Source organism: Cheilinus undulatus, linkage group 13 (genome assembly GCF_018320785.1).
Source record: "Cheilinus undulatus linkage group 13, ASM1832078v1, whole genome shotgun sequence".
Lineage (NCBI taxonomy): Eukaryota > Metazoa > Chordata > Actinopteri > Labriformes > Labridae > Cheilinus > Cheilinus undulatus.
In genome coordinates this window covers 3281004-3293242 of record NC_054877.1, presented here as the reverse complement: position 1 = coordinate 3293242, position 12239 = coordinate 3281004, and the positions used below count along the sequence as shown (strand labels likewise).

At 39.8% G+C, this 12239-nt stretch overlaps 1 protein-coding gene across 1 annotated transcript in view; it reads right to left on the bottom strand.

Moving 5' to 3' along the window:
* Window positions 1–4226: 4226 nt before the first annotated feature.
* Window positions 4227–12239, bottom strand: part of LOC121520116 (NLR family CARD domain-containing protein 3-like) — a 33243-nt gene continuing 25230 nt past the window's right edge. The window contains exon 10 of the mRNA XM_041803394.1: window positions 4227–4774. Coding sequence (XP_041659328.1) covers window positions 4242–4774 — 533 coding nt within the window. The 3' untranslated portion in view covers window positions 4227–4241. The remainder of the gene's footprint in view (window positions 4775–12239) is intronic.

The following is a 12239-nucleotide window of genomic DNA, read 5'->3' as shown; positions in this document are numbered from 1 at the left end:
GGCTACTATCACTGCTCATTTACATAAGTAAACACAGAACAAAACCTCTCATTACAACTGAGAGCACATAGTCGTGTTTCTGTCAACAATGTCGGATAAGAGATGAGACCGTCTTAGGTTACAGGTCTTAAACCTTGAGCCTGTCATTTTATTTATTTCAGTAGAGTGACAGTTGATGGCTATAGGCTGCTTAGACTGGCAGCGTTGTACTCCCTGCTCAGAAATATGACTGTTTCGGGTTGCTATAGTTACTCCCAACGGAGTAATGGCTAGCGGCTGCTGCGCATTAATTTGGAACAGTGAAAAGATTTTTTTGACCGGGACTACTTGAGAAGTTCGAAAGGTGTCCGAATATCAGAAGTTAATTGACACCAATGGAATTTCCAGAGCCAATCAGAATCGAGTATTCACCAAGACCATGGTATAAGCGTAGTTAACTCAGTGTTTTTGATCGTTGTCTCCACCAATACTGCTCTCCGACCCTCCACCTCCACCTTCACACCACATCACCTGGTAAGCTCTGTTATTGGTGGATAGATGTTCTTGAGATTGGTGTAGCATACCAACCATATTTAGTTTTTCATAAAGGTGCCATATTGAGTCAATAATATTGAAGAGTCTAATGTAGTCCAACTGTAGTCATTTTTTAACTCATCAGGGTATCAACAGCTCAACTGTATCAACAGGATCAGCATTTTTCTCTGTGATCCATCTACAAGTAAGTTTTCATCAGAATGTTATGTTTGCTCCCTTTTCCCCATTTTGATTGAGCTGCTGTGTTCTATAGATTTCAGTTTTAGGAGCATCCATTTAACCATATCAGTGATTCTGATAATTCACATTTTTATAGCATTTACATCAATGAACCAGTGGTTCCTAAATAGTGTGCCATACGTATTTGTATAAGTCTTTATTATTTCTACAACTATACAACATGTTATGCCCCTCTAGGGGTGGCCAGGACACAACATGTAGATGACCTAAATCACTCATCTCTCAAATTGCCACACCAACTAAAGTTCAAGGGTTTTAACAAAATTATAATTTATTTTCACAAATTTAAAAGGGGCACAATAACAAATGACTCTGAATACCTCAGGGTGAAATTAAGAGAACTAAGGAAGGGAGAGACGTTTAAATTAAACCACTAACAACGTAAATCAATCTCCTTGGTTACTACTACTAAAAGATACACTAACAAATTTCACCCCTACCTTACCATATTACTTAAAGACTATTTAAGTTGACGATTTATGGAGCTTGGCTACGATGATGCTGTGGCGTGGCCGGTTGAAAGATGAATGAAATGGGGGTTCCACCTGTGCCGCGGTGACGTCACTTCTCCTCCTTAAATCCAAGACGAGCTCCTCAGCGGCCTACCAGCTGTCCGCACGGGACCCAGATCAGCCAATCCTCAACTAGCGATGGCGCACCTAATTGACCAGCTAGTGGTCTCACACATGCTCCAGGCACAACCACATTAAAAAAAATAGATACAATATACAAAAACAACACAGATTACGACCACGTTCGTAACAAACATCTAATGAATAGATTTAAATGTATTCTCTCTTTACTATATGCTTATTTATTTACATCTTTAATTCTATAACTTACAAATAGACTCTTATTAACAAGAGTTTAGCAGTGAACAGTAATCAGCAGTAATGGCAGTTGGATGGAATTAATTTTAAATTCATTAATTTAACATTTGACCTTGTTTGTTCAACTGTGACCTGTCAAGTTTAAAAGTATGTTGTTAATTTTGTAATGTTTAACAAAGTTTTGAATTAAGATACTTTAACACATGAATGTTAGCTATAAGCATGGTGGTTTCTCCCGTTGAATGACACAGATTTGCAAGAACTTTATGACACCATTAACCCTCTTGAAAATGACAGCAGTAATGGCAAAACATTGTTTCAGAGAACACAACAGTTTATTTGTGATAAACTTGTGAGAGACCTAAACACAGTAGGCACAACTGGGTAGTAATATCAAAAAACTCAGTTCTCAAGTAGAATCCTCTCCTTTTATTTTCAGGATGAGAACAAGAGAGGAGGAGAGGAAGTGGGAGGTCTGCACTCTCCACTGAGAAAGGTATGGATCAGTTCATCTCATGTTATTACATTCATGTTATTGATAGAGTGCAGTTATATTGTCATCTATTGTTAAGTCTGAAGGACAAATGTCAGACAACTCAACTATTATAGTTTGAGAGGTGATAAGGGATTGCTAATTCTTTAGAAGGAGTAGACTTTAACCAGGATGGTGTATCCGTCAGAATACAAGGATGAGGAGACATGTTCTAATTCAACTGCCTGAGGTACAGCAGTATCTCTTTACCTCAGATCCAGGATTGTTGAAGGTTACAGTGTTTTTTACCACAGGTAGAACGGGAACATCATCACAGCATCATCATCACACACGCAGACTTCCAAAAATCAATCCTGAGAGAGCTGCTTCAAAATTGCTTTTGTTTATTAACAAAATAGAAAGATGAATAAAAAACAAAAGTTCATTTGATAGGGTTTCTGAATACAAATCATTTACAGCTATCTAAGCCTGCGCTCAATGACAGTTTGTGACCCATCTTCCTGGCTGTGCATCAGCCGCTCATTCTAATAGGCCAGCGCCCTCACCACCTGCGGAGGGCACCAACAAAATGAAAGAACAGTCAACAATGTCAAATGAAAGCATGTCAATAAAAACTCAAATGTGGCTCCTACAACAATGTTGGCTCAATTGTATGCTGTATGAAACATTTTTGAAGCGTGTTATTGTTGACAGAGAAAGCCACTGTGTGTGGCACTATTTTACAATGTGAGCTTTGGCTACAGGCTACGTGCTCTTCCACCTCAGAGTATCTGATCAGCTGTTTGTGTCTGTGGGCTTGGTTAGACCAAACAAGAAATATGGAAGCTAAAACAAGAATAAAATGGGCTTGATTATATCAAAATGACTGCTGAGCAGTTAAACAGTGACATATACACCAATGCAAGATCAATTAGTGAAAAGAATTACTGACAAGCTTTGAATCAAATCAGTCAGGTTGATCAGAGCTGATAAATCATCTTGTGGCTGGTTCACCTCATATCTGACTGACAGAACCGAGCACGTTGCCCTGGGCAAAGCAAGGTTGCACACTTACAGCGTCCCGGTGCTTTGTCCTTCAGGGCTCAGTGCTGGGCCCCACTCTCTTCACCCTCTATCTTCTCCCCCTGGGCAATCTTATCAGTAAGCATGGGATATCCTGCCATTGCTATGCTGATGACAGCTCTACTTAAGGACAGCCCCCACTTCTCCTTCTCCCCTTCCAACATCCACACTGACCACCTGACTGGAGGAGATAGAGGCGGGGATGAAGTTCAGTTTTCTTCACCTGAACAGCTCCAAAACAGGAGCCATCCTAGTTGACACACCACATCAGCTCCACCCTGCCACCATCACCAGTATCAACTTCTCTTTTCAAAACATCCCCCTTTCCACATCTGTCACCAACTTGGGTGTTAAAATGGACCCTCAACTCACCTTTGACATCCACATCAAACACCTCTGTTTAGACATCATTCTACCACCTCAGGAACATCGCCAAACTCCGTCCAACACTCACCCTGGCAGATGCAGAGAAGCTCATGCACGCCTTTGTCTCCTCCAGGCTAGACTACCTTAATGCACTCCTCATCTGGATCTCTGGCAAGAACATCCAGAGATTGCAGTACATTCAGAACAGCGCTGCCAGGATCCTGTTGAGGGTCTGCAAACATGATCACATCATCCCCATTCTGAATCTCTTCACTGGCTCCCTGTCCCACTTAGAATTGAGTACAAGGTCTCCCTCATCACCCATCAGTGCATTCATGGACATGCCCCCAATACCTCAAGGAACTCCTCACACCCCCAGACCTCCTCATGCACCCTCCGTTCTGCAACCAAAAACACCCTCCAAGCCCCCAGAACCAAGCTCCGCACTATGGGTGATCAGGCCTTTATCTCTGCAGCTCTGAGGCTGTGGAACGCCCTCCTTGACCACCTGAGGGCCCCAAAGACTGCAGATGCTTTTAAACAAGACCTAAAAACCTATCTTTTTAGGAAAGCTTTTTGCTAAATGCCTTTTATAGGTTCTCCTTATACTTACTCTTACAGTATAATTTTATTGTATTATTCTTCTTCTCTGTAGCACTTTATTATTATTAGTGTGTAGTCTGACTAAGCTTTGGATTCAGACAGCAGAGTTTGAGCTACAGAGAACACAGAGACACTGAGGAACCTGGAAGTAACTCAAACCCAGGATAGAGCAGTTCAGTGAATGTGGTGTTGAAGGTGTGGAGGTGGATCAGTCTGTCAGAGGAGACTCTGTAGAAGGACAGAGAGCCAGCAGGATGGTCCAGATACACCCCTACTCTACCAGAGGATGAAGAGGAGGAGGAGGAGGAGATGTCTGCTCCTATGTTATTGTGATAGACACAGTAACCACGATCAGAGCAGCTCAGACTCCAGGACTGATCATTCCATCCAAACCCACATTCTTTTATCTTTCCTCTCCGTCTGATTCCTCTGTAACTCACTGATACATTAACACATTCTCTCCACTCGACCTCCCAGTAACAGCAACCAGTCAGACCAGTCTGACACAGCAGCTGATGACAGTTAAATCTGTCTGGATGATCAGGATATGGCTGATCCTCCTCCACACGTGTCACCGTCCTGTTGTTGTCAGACAGTTTGAGTCTTCTGTCCACTGTGTTTGTGTCCACTTCCAGCTCACAGGCGTCTGATGGAGAGAAGGAGACACAACACAGCTGACGGTTATCATCTGATCACTCCTAAACAAGGTTACTGACAGAGTAGCATCCCTCCTGAATGACGGTCAGCTCCTTAACTGATGATTTTCGTGGTTTATTTAATTTGTCAAAATATTATAAACTGTAGTTGCTGAAGTCACAAACTCACAAAAAATCACTGTAATACCTAAATGCCTGCATAAGGGGTGCTAGGTTTTCACTCTCTGCGTTGCTCTGATTGTTTTTGTTTGCTCTGTTAAAGACCCTGTAAAGTGAAAATAAATCTGTATAGTAGTAATAATAATAATAACTTTATTTGTATAGCACCTTTAAAAACAGAGTTTTGCAAAGTGCTTTGCCAATAAGCAGAAACACAATAAAACAGAGCATCATCATAACACAAGCAAAAACATAAAGACAAAACCACATCAACAGGGAACCCGTGAAAGATAAGGCCAGCAATGTAACATCATTATCGTCCTAGTAGACCCATTACAAAGTCCCGAAACATGACGAGCTGAAAATACACAATGAATCCTTGATATATCAAATTCCACTGTGGAATTAAAGACAAAGAATAAAAATATAACTAAAAACCCAGAATAACCTAGATGAATCCAGGCAACACAGGAACCCAGCTAAAAGAGACCTAAAAAGAGACCTAAGGACCAGAACTGTAAGAGCAATAAAATAAAATAATAGGGGGATAAAAGGAATATGAATCAGAGCAGTAAGAAGTAGAATAAAAGCAATTAAAATGTGTAAAGATAGTGAGTCATAATACAAAAATTAGAAAGCTAGTGGTGGTAAAATACTGTTCATGATAAAATCATAACAACAATATTAATCAGTTATAAGGACAAGGCCGCATAAAGAGGTCAAGAGAATAAAGAGGAGGAGGGGGTAAGAGCTCTGAAAATAAATGGGAGAAGAGAGGAGATACAGTAGCAATAAGAAACAAGCAAGGTAACAATAAGAAGCAGAGAGGAGCAGACATAGAAGCATTAAGGTAAAATTTCAGGAAGCAGAGGGAAATTTAAAGAGAAAACTGATAGAAGGAGGGAAGACGTAGTAAAAGACTTTAAAAGACATTAGACGACATCCCATAAAAGCAAGTCTATAAAAATGAGTTTTAAGAAGTGATTTAAAAGATGTCACTGATTCTGCATGTCTTATCTCCTCAGGCAGGTCCTTCCAAAGTCGAGGCGCCCTGACAGAGAAGGCCCTGTTACCTTTAGTCTTTAGCCTCAACCTTGGAATGACCAGGAGGCCCCCGCCCAAGGATCTAAGGCTGCGGCCTGGCTCATAGGGGGTTAAAAGTTCAGTTAAATAGCTTGGAGCCAGACCCTTCAGTGCTTTAAAAGTGATCTTAAAATCAATTCTAAAACTTACAGGGAGCCAGTGTAGGGATGCTAAAATAGGGGTGATGTGATGTCGTCTGTTAAAACCGGTAAGAAGCCTAGCTGCTGCATTCTGAACTAATTGAAGGTGGGAGAGAGACTTATGAGTGATACCAGGGAGAAGAGAATTACAGTAATCGAGTTTGGAGAAGATGAAGGCATGGATGACTTTTTCAAGGTCTGACTGGCTGAGTACTGATTTTAATTTTGCGATGGTTCAGATATGGAAAAAGCATGATTGGACAACTTTACTGATATGGGATGTGAAGGTGAGGTCTGAATCAAACATTAGTCCTAGATTTCTGGCAGAGGGTCTGATGTTTTCTGAAAGAGTACCGAGACTGGAAAGCATGAGGTTGGAGGAGTTTTGAATGTTAAAAAGTAAAATTTCTGATTTTGAGTTATTGAGTTGTTGAAAATTCTGAGCCATCCAGCAGTTAATATCATTTAGACTGTCAGTAACGGCAGCTAGGCTTCTCGGGTCCTCAGGTCTCAGGGGCAGGTATATCTGTGTGTCGTCTACATTGTAGTGAAAGGAGACCCTGTGATTCTGAATGATTTGATTTGACCAAGGGGCAGCATATAAATGGAAAATAAAATCGGGCCTAAAACCGAACCTTGCGGTACACCACAGGTAAGAGTAGAGGTAGAGGAGTAGTGGTTACCTATGGTGACCGCAAAGGTTCGCTCTAAAAGATAAGAATAAAACCAGCTAAGTGCAGTGTCCCTGATGCCCACCCAGTCTCTAAGACGTTCTATTAAAATACTGTGATCAATGGTATCAAAAGCTGCACTGAGATCTAAAAGAATTAAAATGGCTCCCTCCCCTCTATCTGCTGCTAAAAACAAATCATTGGTCACCTTGAGGAGGGCCGTCTCAGTGCTGTGACCTGCTCTAAAACCAGACTGGAACTTCTCAAAGAGGTTATTGTGAGACATAAAAGATAAAAGCTGAGTTGAAACCACCTTCTCTAAAACTTTGGATAAAAATGGAAGTTTTGAAATTGGTCTAAAATTATTTAAGTCAGAGGGATCAAGGTTGGGTTTCTTTAAAAGTGGTTGGACCACAGCGTGTTTAAAAACAGAGGGGACTACACCTTCTGCCAAAGAACTATTGATTATTGATAAAATACTGGGCCCAACTGTGCTAAAAACCTCTTTGAGAAATTTGGTGGGAATAAAATCAAGACTGCACGTAGCTGTTTTCATCTGGGATAAAATTTCAGCTAAAAAGGACAAGGACACGGGCTAAAAACTGTTAAAATAATTTAAAATATCTGTACTTGTGTTTCAAATCTGGGCTGGGGTTCTAATATTATCCCTGATGTTCTTTACTTTGTTATTAAAATAAACTAAAAACTTCTCACATAAATTGTTAGAAGCATCAATAAAATGGGAAGGGGAGGGGGTGGTGATTGAATCTAAAACCTTGAATAAAACTCTAGGGTTAGAATGGTTGACTAAAATTATATTAGAATAAAAAGCTGCCCTTGCATCTTTAACTGCCTTTTGGTAGTTCTTCATTGCTTCCTTCCAAATATCTTTAAAAACTTGCAAACCTTACTTTTTCCATTTCCTCTCTTTTTTCCTACAATCCCTCTTTAGCTCATATAAGGACTCTGTCAGCCATGGCTGGGGTATACTGCTTGGTCTTTTTTCTTTAAAAGGTGCGACAGAGTCCAGGGCAGATTTACAAGTATGGTTAAAAAGAGCGACAAGCTCTTCTGTGTTAAAATTTGGGTTAAAGGCAGTTAAAGACGCAGAATCAAAGATCTCCTTAAACTTACCAGCAGACTCTGAATTAAAAACTCTTCTAAGAACAGGTGCATTTTTAGTAAAAGCTGGCTGGGATAAAACCATGTTAAATAAAAGCAGTTTGTGGTCTGACACACAGATATCCTGAGTAATAAAACCATCAGGATTAAGACCACTGTATAAAACCAGGTCCAGCGTGTGGCCTTTAGAGTGAGTGGGTTCCTGTACTGCCTGGGTGAGATTAAAAGATTCAAGAGTTTCCATAAAATCAACAGACAGAGATTGAGAAGGACAGCATACATGTATATTAAAATCACCTAAAACAAGAATTCTGTCATGTTTGGAAACAAAATGTGATAAAAACTCAGAAAACTCTTGAATAAAAACACTGTTTGGCCTTGGCGGTCTGTAAATTATGATAATTAAGATTGGATCTTTTGATTTAATGATAAAAGTGAGATGTTCAAACGAACTAAAACTGTTATTTAAAATACGGGAGCATTTAAAAATGTTCTTATAAATTACAGCAACGCCCCCTCCCCGGCCTGAAGGCCGGGGCTGCTGAAGGTAGGTAAAATCAGGTGGTGTCGCTTCAATAAGAGGACTGTGGTCTTCAGGAGTCAACCAGGTCTCAGTTAAAATAAAAAAGTCTAAGGTATTCTGGCTGATAAAATCATGACAAAAATATATAACCTATAACCTATATAGTATAGGTTTGTTGTTTGACATGTCACTGTGTTATGCACCAGTAGTTCAAATTTTAGTCAAATTAAACATTTCTAAGTTTATGAAATCAAGCTTCAAAATTATAAAAAAATGAGGCAGTAACATCTGCTCCAGGATGGTGTTAGGTGGTGGGCCGAAGCCGTGTATTTCTCAAACTCTGAAGATTATTTTACTATTTATCAGATTCTGTTTGTTGTCACTCAAAATACTTGCACTTTTTTTTTATACTATCGTAACCTAAAGTTCGTTATCTTTTCAGGCAAATGCCGCTGCCTACTGTAACGTTTGGCCAATAGCAGGCTGCGATTCATATGGCATGGGCCCTATTGGCGAATCAGAGAGCGTGTTTCATTGAGAACTGGTGTTCAACACTGGAGGACGGTGTTGGTACACCTTTACATGCAGTATCAGTCACCTGAAAGTTGTGCTGCTGTCCATATATTTGGCAAACTAAAGGTAAGTTTATGTTATTGTAAACAGTGACTGTGAACTTCCCTTTTCTTGTAAACATTATTTTCAAACGTATGTCTACTCATTGTGACAGTAAAGGTAGCATGAGCTAATGTGAAGTACCGTGCGTAGAATTATCATAGCTAGCATGATGCTAATCATGTTATCAATTACTAAAATGGTAAAAGTATGAAAAACCTTAATTACTGGCTTAAGATTAAAGGTACTAAAGGTAATGATGTCCTCACAGGAACAGTAACACATTTTACTGCTCTTTGTTAAAGTGGGGGGTCAGCCTGTCAGTGCTCAGACCATATGCTGCACACTGCATCAAATCAGTCTGCATGGCTGTCATACCAGAAGGTAGTGATGTGCAATACCACTGATTTCCTTTCCGATCCGATACCAAGTAAAATTCAGGCTGGTATCGCCGATACTGATCCAATACCGATACTTGCCGTGAATTCTTAATCTTTTTAGGTTCAGCTATGTGTGTAGACTCTCAAAACAGCCTACACTAAAACTAAAGAATTAACAGTTTTCATACACTTGCCATTTCATATAAAAAGCTATGTTACTCATTGAAATTGCTATTAAAATACATAATTTAATGACAATAAAATAAATGTCACAATAATTGCATAAGTTCATCACTACTACATTTCAAAATATTCAATTAACCATCAGTCAAAACAAATGAGACTGAAAATAATACAAGAAAATATTTTATAGAAACAATGTTATTATCTATCTTATTTATAAAATGTTTTTCAGTTTTATCTTAGCTTTTTTTTAGCCCTCAATGGCTGTTTAATTGCAAGTATAATGTATATTTTAGTAACACCTAGCCTATGTAATCCACTTCAAATGATTTACTTTACAGGTAGCCTTACCTGACTAAATCTAGGCCTACTGAATAGATGTGAGGTGATCTTAGGGACATAGATTTTTACTCAAAGCTGAGCTCATGCAGTTGTTTATTGTGGCATTTATTTATTTTATTATTAATTTAATATCCATATTTATATTAATGAACATTTGTATAGAATAGGATTCCGTAGCTTTAAGAATGCAGGGAACTCCCGTTGTTTGATCATTAAAATAAAACCTAAGTCTAGTAGACAGACGTATATCACTACACATCTCCAACAGCTCCTTATTCTTTCTGTTCTTTCTGTACCTGGATAGTTTCTGCCTGCAGCACCGGGACTCCGAGAGTGACGTCTGTCTCGACCTAGCAGCACCTGTCTCTCTCCTCTCCTGCTCTCTGGATCGCCTCATCATATTCTGTTTATGGTTGATTCTCAGATGTTTAACTATCTTAATACTTAAGTGTCTTCTCACATACATCACGTACCGCGTCATTGCTGTTTATGGAACTGAAATATGTCCCCACATGACTGCGTTTTAGCGAGCAGCAGCACGTTGTGACCAGTGATGCCCTTATAGATCATGCATGTGACTGACAGGCGGAAGAAGAAGTAGTTCCCACTAACTGGGAATCATTACAATAAGTTTGCGACAGTGTTTTTAATCTCCACTGTATTCCTGTTAATGGCAAACTACACATTTGTCCATATTTTTTAAAATATCGATATTTTTGTATGAGAATCGATTCTAAAACATAAGTCTCTGGTATCGGAGGGATCGATACTTCAGTATCGATCCGCACATCATTACCAGAAGGAAGCCTCTTCTAAAGATGATGCACAAAAAAGCCTGCAAATAGTTTGCTAAAGACAAGCAGACTAAGGACATGGATTACTAGAACCATGTCCTGTGGTCTGATGAGATCAAGATAAACTTATTTGGTTTAGATGGTGTCAAGCATGTGTGGCAGCAACCAGGTGAGGAGTACAAAGACAGGTGTGTCTTGCCCACAGTCAAGCATAGTGGTGGCAGCGTCATGGTCTGGGGCTACATGAGTGTTGCCGGCACTGGGGAGCTACAGTTCATTAAGGGAACCATGAATGCCAACATGTACTGTGACATAGTGAACAAGAGCATGATCCCCTCCCTTCAGAAACTGGGCCGCAGGGCAGTATTCCAACATGAAAATGACCCAAAACACACCTCCAAGATGACCACTGCTTTGCTAAAGAAGCTGAGGGTAAAGGTGATGGACTGGCCAAGCATGTCTCCAGACCTAAACCCTATTGAGCATCTGTGGGGCATCCTCAAACGGGAGGTGGAAGAGCACAGGGTGCGAATTTTGTAGTCCATCAATGTTAAATTGCAGTTTTTACACAAGGAACATACGTCATGTCCGTAACATCTGCTAAGGGAAAGTGCGGTCGGATTCCTTAATCACAACAGTTCTTTTCCTATCCTCTTACTCCCACCTTTCCTTGACCCTGTGACGTTTTTTTGGGGGTTAAGGAAAAGTGAATAGGAAAGGACTTAGGAGGTAATTTTTGGGACTTTTCGAAAGGACCCAAAGTCTATTTTCTGGCTTAAATCTTTGTTATGATGCTTTAAATGATCCATAGACCACTATAGCTGATAGATTTGGCAAATTTAGCTCACAATGAAAAAAAGAAAGCGTTTAACTGATTGTTAACTTTCAATAAAGGCAATGACATCAGCTAACAACAGACTGTACTGAGATGAACTGCTCTGTGATGTTATATTTTAGTGTTAGAGGGGCGGGGTCATTCCCCACTGTGGACTCATGACATCACCAGCCCACATATTGGCCCCGCCCACATTAAAACCAGCCAAGAAAGAGGTTAAAAACCTTCTAACAGTCTAAATCCAGAATTCAGTCACATTTAGAGCTCAGTGTTTTCACATGTTTACAGCAACCAGATTCCAACATTTCTAGAGTGTTATGACACAAACTTTGGATCTCACTTTACAGGGTCTTTAACTTTTCTAATCGTAGTCATATTACCTTGTGTTACTTTTGTCACTTCCTTTCTAGTGCTTTCAAAGTAAAAGTCTGCTACTGTTTAAACAGGAAGTAAAGTTACCTCAGCTTAAATCAATACAAAACCTACAAAATAAAGCACAGGAAAAAAAATGTCATATCCTTAGAGAAACTTAAGGCTCAACATTTACACTAAATTTGGTTACTGACAGAGTCAAACTAACATTTCATATTCAGCCCTGAATCCTGTTTATC